Raw genomic sequence first — 20,072 nt, 5'->3', positions numbered from 1 at the left:
AATCTATGGCCGTTTTTACTTTACCGCTGGTCTTTTTCTCGTTTGTTCATAACTCTGCATAGTGCAGGGGCACCGCTGTCGTCTGGGCGGCCTTTAATACCTCCTAGTAGCCAATCTGTTAGACCTACGACTTTAGCGCCTAGGCCCCTTTCCCATTCCCCGTGCTCGTCTACGTGCTCGATCGTGTGACTTATAACTCGGCCCTCTTTGTCGAACTCGAAGATGAATAATCCGGTGAATGCTTTTTTCTCGCCTATGGCCTGTGTGCCTCTGAGGGTATCGTCGAGCCTTTGCTCGCCCTCTTCTGTTACGGTTGGATTAGGGCTTTTTGGCTTGCCATCTGCCGTCCTCCATTTAACCACCAATTGTTCGCCGTATGCTTCGGATCGTTTTGGGGAGGAGTAGAATGGCTGGCTAACCATTCGTTCTGAGAGTATCTCTAGCTTGACATTACCGATTATGGGAACTCGATTCCATGCTAGTGGGGACGTCCATAATGCTGCTATATATGCAACTCGGCCGGATACTGTAGGGAGGTATGGATGTGTCGAAGGAAATAGGTGGAGAGAGATATGAGGCGATAGGATCTCCTGCGGCAGTGGAGATTGCAGTAAAGTAGGAAGTCGTTCTTGAAGAATGCGCAGTGCTAGAGACGAAGTTAGCCTAGCTCGCATAGGTTAAATATGGGAAACAAAGTCGTACTCTTCCCTAGCTTGACTTTCCGTTCGTCTTCCGGTCCGCGCGAATCACCGGGTCCGAAACGTGGGAACGAAGAATTGAACCATATTGGGGGTAGGCTCTGATGTGGTGAGAGGTGGGCTGTGGTAGGAGGATGTTTTGACGCTATGGTCGGCGTGGCAGGACATGGTGTAGGCGAGGAGGTAGCGTAAATAGCGGGTGTGAGGACGCGCAACGCAGTTTTTGAGCTTGCGGTGTTGGACTGCGCTCGAATAGCGACGCTGGCTGGGAGGGACATGTATCTGAGGCCTCGATGGCAGCTTTCGATAAGCTTACAGACGCATCAATTCGCCTTGAGAGTACTAGTCTGAGTTGAGAAAAGGTATCTAACTACCTAACTATAGGCTCGTAGAGGCTCACGTGTGGGTAAAAAAGCATGTAGAAATACATAGCCGTAAGTTTATTACTGATTTCTTAGGAATTTTAGTATGATGTAAGTGAAGCTTCGGCTTCCAAGTCGAATTTTAAGTATGGTAGTACCCGGTACCGGTAGGCCGAAGCATAGCGGGGTTCCACTAAAAGTATACCGAATATGTGGGAGTACAGGGCTGCAGGGGTTGGTTTTTGGCTTTCAGAGCTGTTTCTCAGCCCGGAACCCACCGAACCCTCACTTAATTCAGCTGATGTTTCTGGTCATTGCTTTTCTTTTTTTTCTTTTTTTTTCCTTTCTAAGATGGGTTTCTCGGCTGATCACCTGTACGAAATAATTATGTATCGCTGATACCCGGGCGGACGTTCTAGAATATATCCGTAAAATGATCAATGATGATATGGAAAAGTCATGGAAAAGTCATGGAAAAAGTTGGTTAGTGGTACTTGACCGGATCTTACCGACATTATCTTTATCGAACCTTAGAAGCCTTGGAAATTCTTTCTTTATCGCTATATTGATTAAGAGCTCTTATTAACCCAATATATTGTACATAATATTGCATAAATATGAATACGTCGTTTGCAATAAAGGTATCGTGCACAAGTGTTCGTGGATGAATGGTTGAAACATCCTTTGTCGTAAAAAGTTAAACGAAACATTAAAGGATACTAGAGTCGAATGCGATACAATTAGGTGGTGTAGATTAACACTTGCCAATCATCAGCTTGCAGGTGTCAGGTGTAACATGAATGTCTTTTTCATATATTTATGTACATTGTAATGTATTACCTTAGTTTAAAGGGGGCTTTTGCCTCGTGATTAGATCATTAGATCCGGTGGTTAGACCGACTTGCCGACTTTATGTAAGTATGTTATGTACATTAGGTACATACTATGTAAGCAGCTGGCAATTGTAGCACGCCAATAATTATTAGTCTTAGCCTATCTGAGTCCCCCGGTCCTATTCTATCTCAGTGTGCACAGGGCAGTTGACGGTGAATGCAGGTGGCCCTTGACGTTCCTTGACGCAGCAGCCTACAACTTGTCTCATTAATTCTCTTTCTACATCATCAACGCTAACGACTGTTCTCTTCTTTTACATCGTCCGAAGAGCCGTTTTCCTTCGCACATCGCACTCATCTACATTAAATCTAACCTAACATTGTCCATCGACTTCAACTTGCTTATCAGCGCCTATTTGATCCATTAGACTACCTTGTTGTCTTGTTAAGGCAGCGCACTCATCCCCGTCAAGATGAATCCTGAGTAGTATGTACGCCCCTTATAGTAAAAATAAGTCGCCCAGCGACAGCAGTGTCGACGATGGTACTAACCTGGTACACAATAGTGCATACCCCACGCCTTGTCCTGTATTTTCCTATGCCTTCTCTTCTGCATGAATCAACAAAAACCTCAACCAAAATACCCGATGCTACACTAAGAGCATCGCAACCTCGTCAACCATGGAGCCCTACCACACTCCCCAGGTTTCTGGTCTCCAGCCACAAAATCAAGCCAAACTACGCGAGGTTTTAAGTTCCCAAGGTTACCCGCTAACTCGCCCTCTCGATAGATACGATTACCTCTTCAAGCTCCTCCTCATCGGAGATTCCGGTGTTGGAAAGTCTTGCCTTCTATTACGATTTGCCGATGATACCTACACCGAATCGTACATCTCAACCATCGGTGTTGACTTCGTATGTGGAGTTGACTGCAAACACTTTTTCGCAGCATAGGTGCTAACTACATACAGAAAATCCGAACTATCGAGCTTGATGGAAAGACAGTGAAGTTGCAAATTGTAAGGATAATATTCCGACTCATGCACCCCCTTCCAGCCTTCCAGCCTTCCAGGCACATTTGCTTACTAGAAAATAGTGGGATACTGCTGGCCAAGAACGATTCCGGACTATCACTTCCTCCTACTACCGAGGTGCTCACGGTATCTGCGTGGTCTACGATGTCACCGACATGGACAGCTTCAACAACGTCAAGCAATGGCTGCAGGAGATTGACCGATACGCTACCGAAGGCGTCAACAAGCTACTCGTAGGCAACAAGAGCGATATGTCGGACAAGAAGGTTGTCGAGTACACAGTTGCGAAGGTATGGGGTTCTCCACGCTACTCCTAGCCTTGCGTTCCATGACAACATGATAGCTAACTGAACCTATAGGAGTTCGCTGACAGCCTTGGCATCCCGTTCCTTGAGACATCGGCCAAGAACGCTTCCAACGTCGAGCAATCTTTCTTGACCATGGCCCGACAAATCAAGGAGCGCATGGGAACCCAGTCCACCACGAACACTAAGCCTGGTGTTCAAGTTGGTCCCGGACACAGCGTCTCCAACTCGTCCAGCGGCGGCTGCTGTTAAATCAGCAAACTATGATACCCTCGTACAGCAACATCCTCGCATCCATTTTGATTTCCTGGGACGGACTGGCAGGAGAGGCATGCATGTGTAATCAGGATGGCAAGGGGGTAGGATGTGTTTACTTTTCGCTTTTGACTGCGGATAGATGAAATGATCACTTCACTTGGATCCTACCTAATCGCCTAATCGTCCATCGAATCGTTCTGCGGAGACGCAATGCGTCACTTCTGGCATGTGAGAGCGGGTTCATATAATGGTCGAGGAAAGGCTACCAGCCTAATTCTCAAATGTTACGTACTAATGCAATTTTTCTCATGACTCGGGCGAAGCCTTCTTTGTACTAGAATTTGTCCGGCTGCTTTCTAGAAACCTCTGGCATTTTTGCGGTTTGGGAGATGATGATTCTACGTTCGTGTGTATTTTCCAATGGTCTTGGATGGGGGAATCGAGAGAAACGACAGATAGGGAAAAGATAGTCGACGTTCCCCGTCCTTTATGGCCATACTCTCGTTCCTTTTTCCAGTGTAACGCATTCTTTGCAAATCAATGGCTACTTAATCAGACAGACTTGCGCATAGGAATTTTGACTCTGCTTGTGATGCTAAATTTGTGCTATTTTCGTATGCCCTAAGGCAGCTTAATCGGCTGCTGCTTGTTCTGGGTAGTATTGAATTAATGAGAGCACGACCTATTACAAAGTTTCATAAAAATGTAAGCCATGTTATACTGCCTACCATTCCTCAAGACCAGCAGTTCAGCTTAAGGCACATACTTACGCGGCCACGAAGAGACGGTGTCTAGCTGACTTTAACTAACTAACTACTCATATATATGTCCTAGATAGAAGCACATACATATTAAATAATAGAGGCTATCCTCCAAGAAAGCATCGAATCATAAATATTCCTATATCGTCATCGTCCCGAGTCATCGAGTCAAACCCCCTTTGTTCCCCATACAACGCTGGAAAATACTACCAACCCCTTCCTACCCAAATACAGACACCGTGGTCCTAATATAGTATAGTATAGTACAATACAACAGAACAAAGCTAATGCCTAAGAAATATATAACCACGTACATAGGAGGTAGATGTAGATACCGTAGCACAGTATCATCGCTCTGGAACCAACCAACCTCGAAAACCGTAGATGTGTAGAATTAAACCGGAAGAATTATCCCAACACCAAGCCAAGAGAAAACAAGGAATGAAGAGGGGAGGGAAAGTCCCTCATGTAGCTAACCCGAGCCACTTCAACGCCTTCCGACTACTCCCCTTGCGCGGCCCCCCGCGCCGCCCGTACAGCGGCATGTACTTGCGCGCTTCGGCCGCGAGCCGCGCGTCCTCTTCGTCCCAGCAGGATTCCCAGTCCCATACCTCGTCTTTATCCTCGTCTACACCGCCGTGGGTATCTGGCTCCCGGCCCAGGATATTCCGGAGCTTGTTCCGCTGGCTACGGGTGGTCCGGGTGGTCCGGGTCGAAGTTACGGAGCCTTTGGAGGATTTGGGTTTGGGCTGGGGAGGTTTGGTTGCGGAGGGGGGTGGGGGTGGTGGGAGAGGGGCTTGGAGGGAGGGTGGAGGAATTCGGGCTGGTGAGGATGAGGATGGGGATGAAGATGAGATTGATGGAGAAGGCCGGTGTTTGGGTGGTGGAGGGGGCGGGTTGGTATCGGTGTATACGATGAGTTGTACTCCGCCGCAGCATCATCATCACCACCAATACACTGCCGCCGAAACCCCATAATAGCCGAGGCACTAGTCAGCGAAGCAGGCTGCTGCGAAGTATTTATCAACGGCGTCTGAGCCAACGGCCTCCCTTGACTATGCGAGTTCGCATCCCTCTTAGCATCCCGATCGGCATGCATCGAAGCCCTCGACGACACCGCCGCCATGCCCTCCGGGATGTAGAACGCCGAGATGTCGATCAGGATCTTCCAGATCGTTGAGATCAGCGTCGCGATCTCGGACTCGTTCGCCGAGGACGTCAGCAGGAAATTAGCCTTGGCAAACGAAGGGGTCTCGCGGCGCTTGGCGCGCGTCGGGGTTGGGGCCAGGAGCGTGGCCCCGGATCGCGTGGTGCTGCGCAGGATGCCGGGCCCCGAGTCGGTGCGCGGGTGCGCGGCCGTCCGGGCGGCACTTTGAAGCCGGGGTATGGTTGCGGCGAGGTGGCTGCCGAGTGCAGGATCCCGGCTACTTTGAGCAGGTCGACGCCGACTAAGCGCTGGAGGGCTAGCACGGTGGATAGGTGCTCGGGGGGGTACTCGAGGAGGAGGAACCGCGTTGCGGAGTGCGCGGCCATGTACGTCTCGAGGTGGGGGATGATCAGCGTGGCTAGGAGGAGGGGGTTGGAAAAGGGGTTGTCCTGGGTTTGGTTGGTTAGGGGCTGTGCGGTGAAAGCTTGCATGGCGTTTGCGATGAGGAACCTACATCACATCGACGACGGATTATTAACTTCACATTACTTCATCAAGGGTCTCACTCGGTATGATAGGATAGGATAGAATGGCTCACCTCAAATCCAACCTCCCGCTCCGACTAACACCGTTCGGCTTCGTGCCCAGCTTCTCCAACGACCCGCTAATCGCCCCGAGGAACTCCCTGTCGACGCCCTGCTGCGCCCCAATACCCAGGATGAGGTCGACTTTGCGCCTCCGCTGCTGCTGCTGCTGCACAACCGTGCCCGCGTCTGCTTCCCGGAACACCGGCTTCCAGAGGCTGCTGAGCTCGGGCAGCAGCGGGAAGTTGAACTGGTGGTAGCCGGCGTCCTCGGGCGGGAAGTAGATGTTGAGGATGGAGCGGAGCGAGTTCTGCATGCACACTGCTGTTCGGCAGTTTGTCGTTGTGAAGTCGTGGAAGTGCTTCTCTGGGTTTCCCATGGCTAGGGGCGGTGTTTGGGCGGGTGTTGGTGGGGTGGAGGGTCTATGGTTGCTTACGTCTGGTTTGAAGGGCCAGGTGCGCGATGGCTGGGGGTATTTCTCGTACGCGAAGGGGTCGTAGTCATCGGAGTCTGCGTGACAAGCCGGTACAGCTTCTTCATGTTGAACATGGCTATGTCTCTTGTTGTCAGAGGTCGTAGATTCTAAGTCTTGTTGACTTGAAAGACTTGATTGCTGGCTGATCCTTTCTGCTTCAGGTTCTGATGGCGATTTAGACATGGGGTATTTGCCCTCTCGGAAAGATTGAATCGTTGCCTCCAGCCGAGGATCACTCTTCTCAGACTTGAAGAATATCACTAGGTTTTCGACCATAGGTAAAATTGGCTCGTAAGTCTCATGGGGGTCGGCTTCGGCAGGAGTTTCAATATAGAGAGATATGGAATCTCTTGTATCAGACTTGGAAATCCTACCGGTTAGTTCCGACTCCGTAGTCGTACCCCTATCCACATAACTATTCCTTGGATTTGTACCGCGATCGACGTAAGTCATTGGTCGTAGCGATACTTTCTGAAGCCTAAGAGGAGAAGGTGGGTTGCGTCTAACTATAGACCTCTTTGGCGTGCTGAAAGTAGGTCTAGGGATTTCGGTCGTGAACTTGGATCGGGGCGTTAATTTGTCCTGGCGGACCCCTTGGCTTACATCTAGACTTTGCGGTCTCGACCGGGGCGGCTCTGGAAAACTACATAGTAGAATGTCTTGGTTGCGTATGGCGCTGGAGTAGATTCGATCAACAGGCTTAATCTTCTTATGGGAAGTGGTCGTGGCAGGGGGCCGAACTTGGACGGCAAATGCTTCGCATATCGATGGTGTGTTTGGGATCGACTCAAGCTTGAAAGATCGCGGGCTACTCAAGTCCAAACTCGCAGGGGACGGTTTGCTTTTACGACGCTCCTCTTCCGGACTATATGGAGATCCAGGTTGGTTGTCCGGTTCCTTCGTTCGCGACCCGGCCGGCTCCAAGACCCGCTGAGTAGTCTTTCGTAAATCCGCGGTGGTATGGCTGCGACGAGGAGTCTGGGAGGAATCCGAGTTGTGAGTATTCCTCCTCTGCCATTTGCGAGCCCCGAAGACATAGAAAGGGGTTGCGTTTTGAAAGTCGTCGACCGCCCGATAAGGTGGTACACTCGTGCTTCGGGACCGAGTTGTATTCGTAAGATCAATCTCATTATTGGGTTGCAAAGAGGCAGTCTGGAAGTCGAGTGCATCAGCAGCTCTCATAGCCTCGGATGCTGGATCGCTGACTATCTCTCCATCTTGGTCTCTCGGCTGTGGCCTGGCAGGGATTATTTGCGACGTCTCAATATCTACATTGGTTGTATAACGACTTTGTAGTCCAGAGGCTCCGTTTCTAACAAGCCTGTTGAAGATACGTTCGGCTTTAGCAAAATCCCCGTCTGTCAAGTGCTTGCTGATGTCGGAAACACATTCCATCTGGGCGCTCGCCGTGCCTCCGTTCATGAAAACTAGCCGCTTATTCCTTGGTGTAGAGTGTTGTAAGAATGACCGTGCTACTTCGGCTCTGTCACTACATGCGTTGTGTACCGCTAGAATATGCGACTGGGCATGGAAGGGTGCTTCCGGGTCCTCTTCCTTCATAAAATGTCGGAGTGGTGGGATGATCAATATATTAGGTGAGCTCGGAAGCAGTCGGAGCTGTGTTGATATGGCATCTTGAGGCCCTTCGAAAGCTATCAAGCTTCCATGGTACTGAGATATAACATCCATAATGTCGCCTTAGACTTCCCCATGAGTTTATGTGATCTATTTTACGGCTCTAAGTTATTTATAAGGACCAGGAGACTTGCGCGCGCCAGTATAGTATACAAGACTTGTTATAGAACGGCAACGTCTAGTTACCTTAGTAGATTACCACGCCACATTCCAATTTTCGACCAAGGCGTAAAAGCCCAATCCTAAATTCCCGAATAGGAACTCTTAGGAGAGGCCGGCGAATTTGGGATATGGACTGGGGCCGACTATCTGAACCGAATAGCAGCTCTTGTTAAGCGAAGCTACTATAAACTTAGGGGATTCGGTATAAATGGATGGATGGGTAGTTATTTTGGGGCGAAGAATCCTAAACGAGCAGGAACTATACTATTCAGATAGAGAGGATCGTGGAAGATGCTGATGATAGTACGACTAAGAAGGGACTTTAAGCCTCAATAGGAAATTCTTAGAGAGGCAAGTAGCAAAGAGCCAGTGGAGAGTCGAAGAAGTGTAAAAGAAGTTACCTGCATGCTTGGCGTGCATTCCTGGAGAGAATACCGCAAACGACCTGTGGTCTCGAACTCTGTACATGGTACACAGCGATATATGGTGCCTGGGATCATAAGTGCAGCAGCGAGAACGCTTTCCAAACGGCATTCTCTTTCACACTGCTTAGATGAGGGATATCACGGATAGCAGCATTGGGAGCAATATTAGCATGGCATGGCCTGTACGGTTGGAATCTTAAAAGTCGCATGGGGTGTGTCTAAAGCCCCAAAAAATCCCGAAATCAAACTTGAAGTTTTTCCAAGTATGGTAATTCGAAGGGCGGCTACTGCGGACTAATAGAGATCTGATATGTGACTACCGAAGAGGAGTCCAGACATCTGTACTTGAGATGCTGGTTCGCCGAATATACATACATAGTAGGCCAAGCCATCTTTCGGCAGTAAGGAAAAAGGGAAAAAAGTAAATATGGGTAGGCTGGGGATAAGGCAAGGAGTCGATGTTGGTTCGAGTAAAGTACCCGTATAAAGTAAGTTGATATTTCTATAAATGCAAGTGATCCCGCGAGGACGAGCAAACGCAAGCCATGTGTTTGTTAATGAGAATAAGGATCTGCATACCTACTTAAGTGAATCAAAATGCCGGGCTTTGATGCGAACCACTATATCTTTACCCATAGGAATGAATGCTTATTTCAAGTTCGATATGCACTTTCTAATTATCTCTTAATAGTTGGGATATTCGTGTAGTAGGTAGTATTGCTTATGGTATTCCTTGATCAGTTTGTATGAAGTCGTGCTCGGATATCTCTAACATTTCCCACCGTATATTCTCGTCCAGAACAACAAGATCCATTCATCTAGATTGAGTTCAGAATACCCGCTACATGATACTTTCGGCATGAGATGAGGTAGAGAGAGTTATTATGCGGCAAGGTTCAGATGGACCACAAAGTACCTACCTTGCTCATCCCCGGGTTTTAGGCAAATTTGACGATCCGTGGAGATTGTGGCTGCATGAAAAAAGTAAAAAGTAATTATATCCCATACTTTATGATTTTTTTCATGGCATCGTAGAGTTAGTTGGATGTCTTCAGACCCCGAAACTAGGTGGCTCACTGGTCCTCTAACTCTAATAACTCTAAAAATGATTTGTATTCTAACTATGAAGTAAGGGGTAACGACAATAATAACAATAGGTAGTTTCATGCGAGAGTTAACTTTACCGATCGTATTCGCGTCAAAGTCGAATTCAGATGAGCGGCCTTCCGCATAACTAGGTACTAATGTGGCTTTCCAGTTCGAGAGATAGCCAGAGAACACATTCTTCATCGACGCCGCGTCGCAGATCGCAACATGGAAGCGAGGTAGATTACTCCCTTGTACTTTATTAGACCTGTGGCGTGCATCGAATTTATGAGGTCTTAGAGGGATGTTTTTGCTTATTATGTCCCCAACGCCATGACCAACGAGAAGAATAGAAATGCTGTTCTGGATTAGCTTGATCGCTAACAGGATACCCCCTGGCCTATTGCCTGTGTCGATCGAGTACTAGATATGTACGTATTCTGCACGGCCGGCATGGCTTTTTTTTACGCCACCCAACATCGTACATTAATTATGGGCGCCAAAGCGCAAACGGCGGAGTTCGCTTACAAGGGCGAATCGTTTGCATGTTGGCGTACATTTCCTGGTAACCGGATCTGAATAATCCTATAGGGAAACAGATTAACGAGGTAAGAATTGATCCTTTGCAACTCGCGTAGAAGACCATCTAAGGATATAATGGGTTAGATCTAGAGACATGCATAACATACTGCTCCTTACACGTTTCTATGAGACAGTTTTAGCGAAAAGATGCAAGTTACTCATTTAGGCTTTCGTATTCTAGTACCTTCATGTGGATATTTCTATATTTCGTAGGGAAATCTTAAATTCAGCGTGGCAACTTTCTGTTAAACCTGGCCACTAGGATGAGATGGTTGACGATATATGATGTGTTTCTTTACGGGATATCAAATATTGCCGCAGGGGACCGTCAAGGCTGTTGCCAGCCGTACCTATGGTATGACTTAGGTGAAATCGAAGTAGCACATGGGATATTCTCAAACTCAGCCGCCTCGTTTAATTCGAGTCAGACAAACGGTACGGAATGAAATTCGAGTGGGAGTACGAGATTAAGGTTTCAGGGGACTTTGTCCTATGGTCTATGGCCGCATGGCCGCATGGCCGCCTTATACACGTGAACTTTTTGATTCCATTGGGGTGAAACAAGTCTCCCGTTCATTCGGCCGACAGCCGCCATTATAACCGCCTTTTCCCAAAGAGGTCTCAAGCAGATTTATACCTGTCTATTTCCGTATCTACCGGTAAGAAGGTACTCATGTCTTCGAGTAATTCATCGCTTGCCTCGAAATGTCTCAGGGGTATTATTCGTCGTCTTCCATCAACTCAAGAAGTTCAGCTTCTTCCTCTGCTGTCATAACCCCCTTTTTGGGCTCTTCTGGAGTTTCATTCTTAACCCCCTTATCCTCTCTATCCTTATTAATCTTATCGAGCTCGGCCTGGCCAAGTGACCATGTCCTTACCGTACCGTCGATAGACACCGAAACAATTCGCTTGCCTGCATTGAGAACAACTAGGTCAGTAACTTCGTCGTAGTGACCCTCGAGTATACTGTATAGTTTCCCGGATGAACGATTCCAAACTTTGATATCCTCATCTCTTCCAGCGGTGATTATCCATTGATCTGTCACAGCAACGGCCCGTACGTGGTCACCGTGGCGGAAGGAATCATCAGTTGTAAATCCCTTGATCCTTGATAGACATTTTGCTGTGCCGTCGCCGCTCGATGTCCATAGGTCAACCTCTTCGCTTTCGGAATCAAATACCACTTTGTATACCGTAGTATCATGTTCTAAAACCGTGTGACGAACCGCGCCAGGTTCATCCGGCGAGGCTTCCTTGATCTGTTCAAAGCTATCAAGCCGAATGCGCCATCGACGGATGTGAGGGTCGCTACTGGCACTGACAAGTATGACTTCGTCAGGTCCCGACTGTACTGGGTCGACGACAAGATCTTGAATGGCCATCATTGACACAGCCTGGTCCTGCAACACATGGAGTCGAGATCCAGTTTGGAGGTCCCATACAATAATCTTCTTGTCTGCACCACCGCTGATTAAAATGTCCTTTCCTCCAACCTTGGCGGTCACGACGGCCTTAACAAAGTCCGAATGGCCATCGTATTTGCGACCGGGGTTTTAGAAGTTAGGTCCCAAGACCATACGTTCTTATCCCAAGAGCCGGCAAAGAGCGTATTGCTGCCAGATCCACCGACAGCAACACAAGTTACTGGTGCCGATGGACCTCGGAATACCTGCTTTGTATCTCCTGTCTAAAATAATTAAATTAACACTTTTACTCTTATTAACATATCTTTATATTAACTTACATCAACATTTACCCTACGAACTGATCCGGCAGACTCAGCAATGAGAACCGAGGACGGATCGGTGGGATCCGATATAGCAGCTAACAGCTTTGATTTGAGAACGATGGGATTGCCATTCTTGTTACCAGCTTTCGCAGCACGTTTCCCTCTTGGCCTGCTCGGCACTATTCAAATATGGTTAAAATAGATGGACTAATAAAATATTCTTGGATATAGCCTACTCAGTTTGGAAGAACTGGTCTGGGGATGTTCCTTTGTTCATGGTGATGATTATGAAGATCAATAGTATTCAGGGGTTGGTGAATAATGGTTTTTTTTTTTTTTTTTGAAGTGATGATATTGAAGGTAGAGTCTTCTGTGTTGGCACTGACGACTACTTCTTCGTAGCGTAGCTATCTACGATTTTATAATATTTCTTTAAATCGTTGCCTACGTAGGCAGCCACATTCATTAGCTATACTACTGGTACTGCCATTAGAAATTTGCCCTCTTATGTAAAATCGGGTTGAAATGTGATGGAGTATCTAACCTTAGAAAGAAATGATATTATTGCATTATCGCTTTATCGCGTTAGAGCTAAGTTGATAGGTACCTATTGGAGATTTGGAGAAAGGTGGGGTTATAAACCGCATTGGCCACGCGGGAGAGGGGCATCCCTGTTTGTTCTAACGCGCTTTCGTTAATCGTTAATTGAATTATCGACGCGCGACGCGTTTTCTACTATACATTTTCCACTATACATTTTCTACTAGTTACCTTAAGTTATGTTATACCTACACTACCTCTATCTAATTCAACTTTTTAATCCCACTCTCGCTTTTTGACTGTTGATGTCATTTAATTAAAGTGAGAGACGAATATCAAAATGACATCGACAGCACCTCTTCGTCCTCGAGCAAGACCGGCTCATACTCAAGGTTCAACTCACTGCGCTTATACCCCTGATGGTTCCAAGCTGGTGACCGTCGGTTCGAATAATACGATTCGACTATATAAGACAGGTTTTGATGGCGAGCCTATCAATATCGACGACTGCCAAGAACAGAATGTCAGCGTAGACGCTTCTGACAATTCTTCGTTGTCGGCTCTGAAAGACGGCACTGTCAGTCTCTATTCGATACCCGATGCTACCTTCGACAAGTTCCTCCTTCGATGTTCTCTCCCAATCCGGGACGTTGCACTTTCGCCAGACTCAAAGTGGTGCGCCGTAGCTAGCGACGAATTGACTGTGAAGCTCGTCCGAACCGATGACAATACCCAAATCCGTCACCTCAAGGAACACAACAAGCCTACGAAACATATCGCTTTCGATACTAAAGGGTCAATCGTTGCACTGGCTTGTACCGACGGAATCGTATATGTGTATTCGATCTCATCTGATGAGCCAGAACTTCTGAAGAAAGTTGACGGCGTCATTGGCGCATTGGATACCGAGTCGGATGTTAGTGCAAAGATCGTATGGCACCCCGACGGGCGTGCCTTTGCAGTCCCAACTCCGACAAGAGACATCCAAGTTGTCTCTAAGAACGACTGGGAGAAGCAACGAATATTTTCCAATGGTCATAATGGTGAAGTTACCGCTTTGGCCTGGTCGCCGAATGGTGCCATATTAGCTTCCGCCGGCAAGGACAAGAGAATATTGCTATGGGAGACCAAGACCCAAAGCGTCATTGCTAGGCTCGACTATACCAACGTGATAGATATAGCATGGCATCCTAGAGATAATCTAGTATCGTTCACCAACTCGGATGGTGAGGTCTACATTCATCCAGACTTTGTACCAGAGCAGTTTGTGCCCCTATTAAAGCTTGGAAAGCAACCTGCCCCTTTCATTCACGATCCCTTATCAGAAATTGGAGCAAATATCAGAAAACCTGCAGAAACGATCGTACCCGTGCTCAACCGAAGAAATAGAGAAGGAAGCTATGATTCTCTTATGGATGGGCCAATGCAAGATGACGATGATTTCGTAGTAGATGACGACGGAGCTGGATATGTGATTAATGGAAATGGGAAACGCATGCATGATGATATTGATGTTTTTGGCGAGCCGATAAGCAAGCGTCCTCACCTCGAACCGGAATACCACGAGGCTTTCCAACCTGGGTCTACGCCCTGGCGAGGCAATCGAAAATATCTTTGCCTGAATCTTATCGGATTTGTTTGGACCGTAGATCAAGATGGACATAATACAGTTACTGTGGAATTTCTACGACCACGAGTTTCACAGAGACTTCCATTTTACTGATACTTTCCTTTACGATAAGGCTTGCCTAACAGAGAACGGTACTCTTTTCTCTTGTCCGCCTAAAGATGACACACCAGCGACGATCTTTTATAGACCTCACGAGACGTGGACAAACCGTACCGATTGGAGGACGCAATTACCAAAAGGAGAGGCTGTCCTCGCTATGTCATTAAGCGAGTCTTTTGTAACTGTCACGACCACCGCGAACTACGTTCGAGTCTACACACTCTTCGGTATTCCTTACAAGGTGTACCGACCGAAGAGTACTCCGATGGTTACTTGTACAAGCTGGAGAGACTACGTAATGACAATCGGCAATGGTCCTGTTGGTGCGGACGGGCATACCAGACTTTTATATACCATCGAGAACGTAAAGAGGGACGAAATTTGTCAAAATGAAGACACCGTAGCCTTACCTGAGGGCGCAACGTTAAAGAGCGTCTTCTTCTCTGACAATGGTGTAAGTAAAATATCCTCATTTTCCGTGGATAATACTAACTTAGTAATAGGACCCTGTGTATTTATGATTCTACGGGAACACTCTTGACCTTGTTGCATTGGCGCCAACCATCAAGAGCCTCTTGGATACCACTCCTGGATACTAAGCTTCTTCCACGTCTCGCATCCGGTCGAAAGACAGAGACTTACTTTCCGATCGCCGTTGCGGACAACAAATTCCACTGCATCATCCTCAAGGGCGGAGACCAATACCCATACTTCCCGCGCCCCCTCCTCTCCGAATTCGACTTTTCTATTCCTCTCACCTCTGAACCGCCTAAGCAGAAGAATCCCGACGCCATGGATCAGGACGGAACACCGGAGCCTGAAGACGACGACTCGGAGTCTCGCAAATTGGAGCAACAATTCCTGCTTAAGGGCATCACGGCAGCACAATTACAGGATCTAGCGGATTCAACAAGCGGTAGTCATACACAACGGTCGAACCTCGCGCGTCTCGAGCTTGAGATTGACAAGACGCTCCTGCAGCTCCTAGCCATCGAATGCCGTGAGAGCGAGGATCGCGGCATGCGCGCTCTCGAAATTGTCGAGCTCATGCGCGACCGTACGGGACGCATGATTGAGGCTGCGAATAAGGTTGCCGAACGTTATGGAAGATCCATTTTGGGAGAAAAGATACGCGAGGTTGGCGAACGTAAGGCTAATGCTATGGATGATGATTTTTGAGAACCCGTGCTGAAGATTTGGATCGCATCTTGATTATGCTGGCGTTATGAGGGTTACTCTGCTATGACAGCATGAGGAGTGTGTAATATTTAAATTATGATTATATACGTTACTACATAATGTCTGGTAGTAACGGCTATGAGAATGGAATATATTAAGTATAGATAATCCTTTAAATATGTTGGAAGCTGGTGAATGATGCTCATTATGAAGGTATTCGACTATTGGCGATAAATTGCGAGGAGATCCTGAAGATATTCTGTTCAACTTACATTCATATACTACAAATATCTATCCGGTCAGCTCTCAACGGACTACGACTACGATATAGCTACCAAGCGTATATTATTCCTAGCTTACTACCTAACCTTAGGTATATAAATCATAGCCAAAAGCCTTCATCGCTTTCCCCTAATTCAGCAATGACCATAGTTTTACTGTACTTAGCTGTATTGGCGATAGCTTCAGGTACGGATCTAACTACGGGCTACGATGCTCCGATATTTACGATGGCCCTAGTCGGCAGTGGTCGCATATATGCACAGGCTTAACAGCGGTGCTATTTCAGGGTTGGGGAAACCAACACGCGTGGCGGAATTACCTGAAACTTATAACGACGCTTCAGGTTAGATGTGTGGGATATTTCCCGATGCGATAGATTATGATCCGTGCAGAGATCGGAAGGTTATCTTTAATAATTAATATTAAAAGTATTTGTTATTATTATACGTATAGATCGAGATATGTATTTCATTACAGTAACTACTTGCATTTTTCAACATTTATAATAGTTAGTTTAGGTATTCGTGCCAGTAAAAAAGTTTCATGCCGCAACTTTTGATGCTCTCTGCATTCTTCTCGTACTGGGAGTATGATAACCATTTCATCCAAAAAGGCATCATAACCCGAGTTGTACGGACTAGGTCCGAATCCCTCCCAACAAGTAGTGGCGGTATACGAGTCGTTATTTATTCCCCCACGTGGGCGTTTGACCAGGGGTCAATGACAAGACCTACATACGGTACATAGATGCTTAAATAGCCCCCGCCTTGGGGTCCTCGATACACTTACATGGCTCGTGTAGGGGTATCATGTATGTATACACACGCGGAAGAACGGCTAAACTACCTAAGCTTGGGTAGGTATACCTTATTATAACGTTTGAGTGATACGATACATACATCACCACACCGTGGGATGGGAGGATTCTCATACATAGGTTAGGTACATAGGTAGGTAGGTGGGTAGGTATGTATGTATATAGTACCACAGAGCGACGACGTAAAGGCCCGATGAAGAAATATATTGACCAATACTACGATGGTGATGTGCTCTATTCGATCATTCGCCATGTTTTAAACTCGACCGAACCAGAGCGATGGGTTTAGCCCCGTCTGCAATAACGCCGTTGCATCGTGCGGACGCGTCGTACGCAGAATACCGATAACTCCAAATGGTACAGATCTGCTTGCAGATATGTCGCATAGGAATGTTGTGGTAGCTTCGGCTTGTCCGACTGGGGGGCTGGATTATTAACTTGATTGTCAGGTTTGAAATAACTTGGAAGCTACCTGTTATGTGCTTGGTATAACTTATAACAGAAAATACCTGTTTCGGGGTATAGTTATTTCGATACATTGGATAGTCTTATGCGTAGCCTTGCTGATACTTGAACTCTTGGATAAACATATATCGATGTAGTTTGGTTGAAAGGCTCAACAGGATATGCATTCTCATATTAGTGATGAGGTCTATTAGTATAGACAATACTAATCCATACTATTCTACGTCTATCATATTATAGTAAAAACCTATGCATATAAATCCCAATCCTATCTATACCCACCTACAGTAACGTACCCTTCCCATCACAACACGAAATAAGAATAACAATAATAAATTTATTCAAGCCGGATACTTCTCGAAATGCTGCGCCGCTTCCCAGTGCGCACGCAGTACTACCGCACCCCATACATACATACATACCTTAGGTACACAATCAAGTCTCACGTAGTATAACCCTCCAATTAAGTCAATTAATATCGTCGAGCCCCGGAGCCTTGCCCACGTTTTTCACTCAGCATGGATTAGAACCGCGACCCGCCCCCATATAGATGTATGTAGTGTATAGACAGGGGAGAGAGAACTCTCCCGCCATCTTGTCTGTCAAACCTCTGGAACAATGTCGGTGGGTCTAAGAAATACGCCCATGCATGACATCCACACCCCTTGTCTTTTATGGTATGTATAGATTGGCTATTCGAGATGCGGCTAGACGCAAAAGGGACTTCGTCGGGGAGAGGATCAGCTACATGTATATGTATATGTATGTGTGTGTATATGTATGAGTAGGAATGCGAATGAATGAGTAAGTAAGTGAGTGCAAACATGGCGCAGCAGCAATCCTTCGGCTTAAAACAAACAGGTAGCCAACCCGGAATTTCGCTTGCGCGCCGGCCCAAGGCCGCCTTGTTTAACAATTCCCGACACGACGACGACGAAGATGACGACGAGGTGGTGAGAGCGAATAGAAACGTGGAGCATTAACGGTCGCTGTCTCTGGTATATGGAGAGCTCATCGACGGCTCGAATATGCCAACTGACGATGCGGCGGAGTTCGTCCGCCTCATGACAGCGTATGATAATTCTCACGAACCGAGGCCGCTGCTTAATCACCGAGCTACCGTCTATGGTTTGGTGATTCCTTTTATGGTGAGAGTTACATATCGAAGCAGCGCTAGACAGGATATTCGCTAATCGTGTCAACATAGGTTGTCTCTTATATATGCGTCATACTTAGGATATACACACGGATCAAGTTACGGTGTTTAGGCTGGGACGATCTATTCGTGGTGCTCTTCAGGGTAAGTCACCAGTTTGAAAAACTGCCCAAGAGGACGTCGATCTAACCGTCGAGTATAGATATCGGCTACCGTTGGCTCGATATTCTTGTGTCTTTGTAAGATATCTCCTTTCACTTATCCCCAGGAAGAAGAACCACCAGCTAACCAGAACCCCAGCGCTGAATAACGGGTTCGGTGAGCATATCCTAACAATCGGATACGACAACATCGTCGCGTTCCAACAGGCAAGTATTTACTCCTCCAACCATACCACCCCAACTCCATACTAACGCCCTCCCCCAGAAATTCTACGTCTGCCTAGCAACATACACCATCTCCACCACCCTCGTAAAGCTCTGTCTGCTATCGCAGTACCTGCGAATCTTCGAAGCCCCGTCGCGCGCGCGAACCGTCTGCTGGATCGGACTCGCCGTCGCCGGGACTTGGGGCGTCGGCTTCTCCTTCTGCGCCCTGTTCCCCTGCTTCCCCGTCTCCGGGTTCTGGAACTGGAACTCGCCCGCCCACTGCTACGGCTTCGGCTCCAAGGTGCCCGAGGAGATAGCCGGGACTTTTGCCGGACACACCGGGTCGAACGCGGTTCTGGATGCCCTGGTGCTTGCTATCCCCGTGCCGCTGTACTTCCGGAAGTCGACGGCGTGGAGGCAGCGGTTTGGCATTGGAATCCTCTTGATTCTAGGCCTTGTGTATGTACAGTCCACCACCCTCAACGCTTACATCCAAGCTCAGTCCTACTAACGCAAAGCTCCCAACAGCGTAAACCTCCTCAGCATATGGCGTCTGCAAACCATCGTCGCCAGCAAAGCCGGGACATACCCCGTCCTGGACCCGACCTGGTACGGGCCCAAGAGCATCATCCTCGCAGCCCTCGAAGTCGACCTAGCCAGCATATGCGCATCGATTCCGACCTTCTGGCCCGCTCTCACCCACGCATTCCTCAACACCATCTTCATAACGCAAGAAGTCCACATAACCCACCAACACCGACGCCTCTCCTCCGCCTCCTCCTCCTCGCATTTCGACCTGCAGCAGCTTTCCTCCTTGGAGCGCGGACGCCAGGACAATAAGGCGTATGACCGCCATTACCGCGACGACTTCGTGCTGCAGAGAGTCATCCCGGCGAACATGATCGAGGACGACGGTAAAGACGGGGATAAGGGCGCGGAAGCCCGCGGCGGGTCGCAGGTCCGATCCGAGGGACATCGCGGGTTCAAGCGCGAATGTGAGCGCTTAAGGCTGGTGGCTGTGGAGAGTAATAATAGCAGTGGGAAAAGTGATCATACTAAAACAAAGAAAATAATGTCTTAGGGGGGGGATCAATGGCTTCAGGGGGGTTTGGGTTCTAGGATGGAGATAAATATTAGGCGCATTGATGTTTTGATGATACCCTTAAATGGAATTCTGTCTATTCTGGATCTCATATACTTGGATTCTCCGTAATATGCCTGTGTTTAGGGCTATGAACGTTTTCACAGCAAACATCTCACCACTGGTAGAATTAAGACTCAACTATTAGATTCTACCATCTCCTAGACCTTTCATAATATTGTTTCGTTAAATTAAATAATATACTTGAAAATACACAGCATAATGACCACAAGATGGGGGTATGTATACAAAATAATCGATACATCTATGTCTATTACCCTATTCATAGTCTCTATGTCGGCCATTCCCAACCCTGTAC

General features: G+C 47.5%; 7 protein-coding genes across 7 annotated transcripts; 4 read left to right on the top strand and 3 right to left on the bottom strand.

The window, feature by feature from the left end:
- Positions 1-20: 20 nt before the first annotated feature.
- GL218_00765 (uncharacterized protein) lies at positions 21-976 on the bottom strand (the record flags this gene model as incomplete). Its single annotated transcript, XM_033577200.1, has 2 exons — positions 21-646; positions 703-976. 2 exons carry the CDS (start codon positions 974-976, stop codon positions 21-23), a joined length of 900 nt encoding a protein of 299 aa, XP_033441464.1.
- Positions 977-2,574: 1,598 nt separating this feature from the next.
- Positions 2,575-3,484, top strand: GL218_00764 (GTP-binding protein ypt1; the record flags this gene model as incomplete). Its single annotated transcript, XM_033577199.1, has 4 exons — positions 2,575-2,808; positions 2,865-2,912; positions 2,990-3,217; positions 3,287-3,484. The coding sequence occupies 4 exons, from the start codon at positions 2,575-2,577 to the stop codon at positions 3,482-3,484; spliced, it is 708 nt and encodes a 235-aa protein (XP_033441465.1).
- A 1,231-nt stretch (positions 3,485-4,715) lies between these two features.
- Positions 4,716-7,879, bottom strand: GL218_00763 (gastric mucin-like protein; the record flags this gene model as incomplete). Its single annotated transcript, XM_033577198.1, has 4 exons — positions 4,716-4,938; positions 5,166-5,908; positions 5,948-5,963; positions 6,009-7,879. 4 exons carry the CDS (start codon positions 7,877-7,879, stop codon positions 4,716-4,718), a joined length of 2,853 nt encoding a protein of 950 aa, XP_033441462.1.
- A 3,187-nt stretch (positions 7,880-11,066) lies between these two features.
- Positions 11,067-12,353, bottom strand: GL218_00762 (uncharacterized protein; the record flags this gene model as incomplete). Its single annotated transcript, XM_033577197.1, has 4 exons — positions 11,067-11,858; positions 11,927-12,034; positions 12,092-12,245; positions 12,313-12,353. The coding sequence occupies 4 exons, from the start codon at positions 12,351-12,353 to the stop codon at positions 11,067-11,069; spliced, it is 1,095 nt and encodes a 364-aa protein (XP_033441463.1).
- A 603-nt stretch (positions 12,354-12,956) lies between these two features.
- Positions 12,957-14,339, top strand: GL218_00761 (Minichromosome loss protein 1; the record flags this gene model as incomplete). Its single annotated transcript, XM_033577196.1, has 1 exon — positions 12,957-14,339. The coding sequence occupies one exon, from the start codon at positions 12,957-12,959 to the stop codon at positions 14,337-14,339; it is 1,383 nt and encodes a 460-aa protein (XP_033441460.1).
- A 455-nt stretch (positions 14,340-14,794) lies between these two features.
- GL218_00760 (Minichromosome loss protein 1) lies at positions 14,795-15,524 on the top strand (the record flags this gene model as incomplete). Its single annotated transcript, XM_033577195.1, has 2 exons — positions 14,795-14,799; positions 14,849-15,524. 2 exons carry the CDS (start codon positions 14,795-14,797, stop codon positions 15,522-15,524), a joined length of 681 nt encoding a protein of 226 aa, XP_033441461.1.
- Positions 15,525-18,116: 2,592 nt separating this feature from the next.
- On the top strand, positions 18,117-19,693 carry GL218_00759 (putative integral membrane protein; the record flags this gene model as incomplete). The annotated part of the gene is made up of 6 exons (XM_033577194.1): positions 18,117-18,236; positions 18,296-18,388; positions 18,447-18,483; positions 18,545-18,612; positions 18,671-19,071; positions 19,141-19,693. 6 exons carry the CDS (start codon positions 18,117-18,119, stop codon positions 19,691-19,693), a joined length of 1,272 nt encoding a protein of 423 aa, XP_033442025.1.
- Positions 19,694-20,072: the final 379 nt, after the last annotated feature.

Source organism: Daldinia childiae (genome assembly GCF_008694065.1).
Source record: "Daldinia childiae strain JS-1345 chromosome Unknown Scaffold1, whole genome shotgun sequence".
Classification (NCBI taxonomy): domain Eukaryota; kingdom Fungi; phylum Ascomycota; class Sordariomycetes; order Xylariales; family Hypoxylaceae; genus Daldinia; species Daldinia childiae.
The sequence above is the reverse complement of the archived record's forward strand: the minus strand, read 5'-3'. Positions and strand labels throughout refer to the sequence as shown.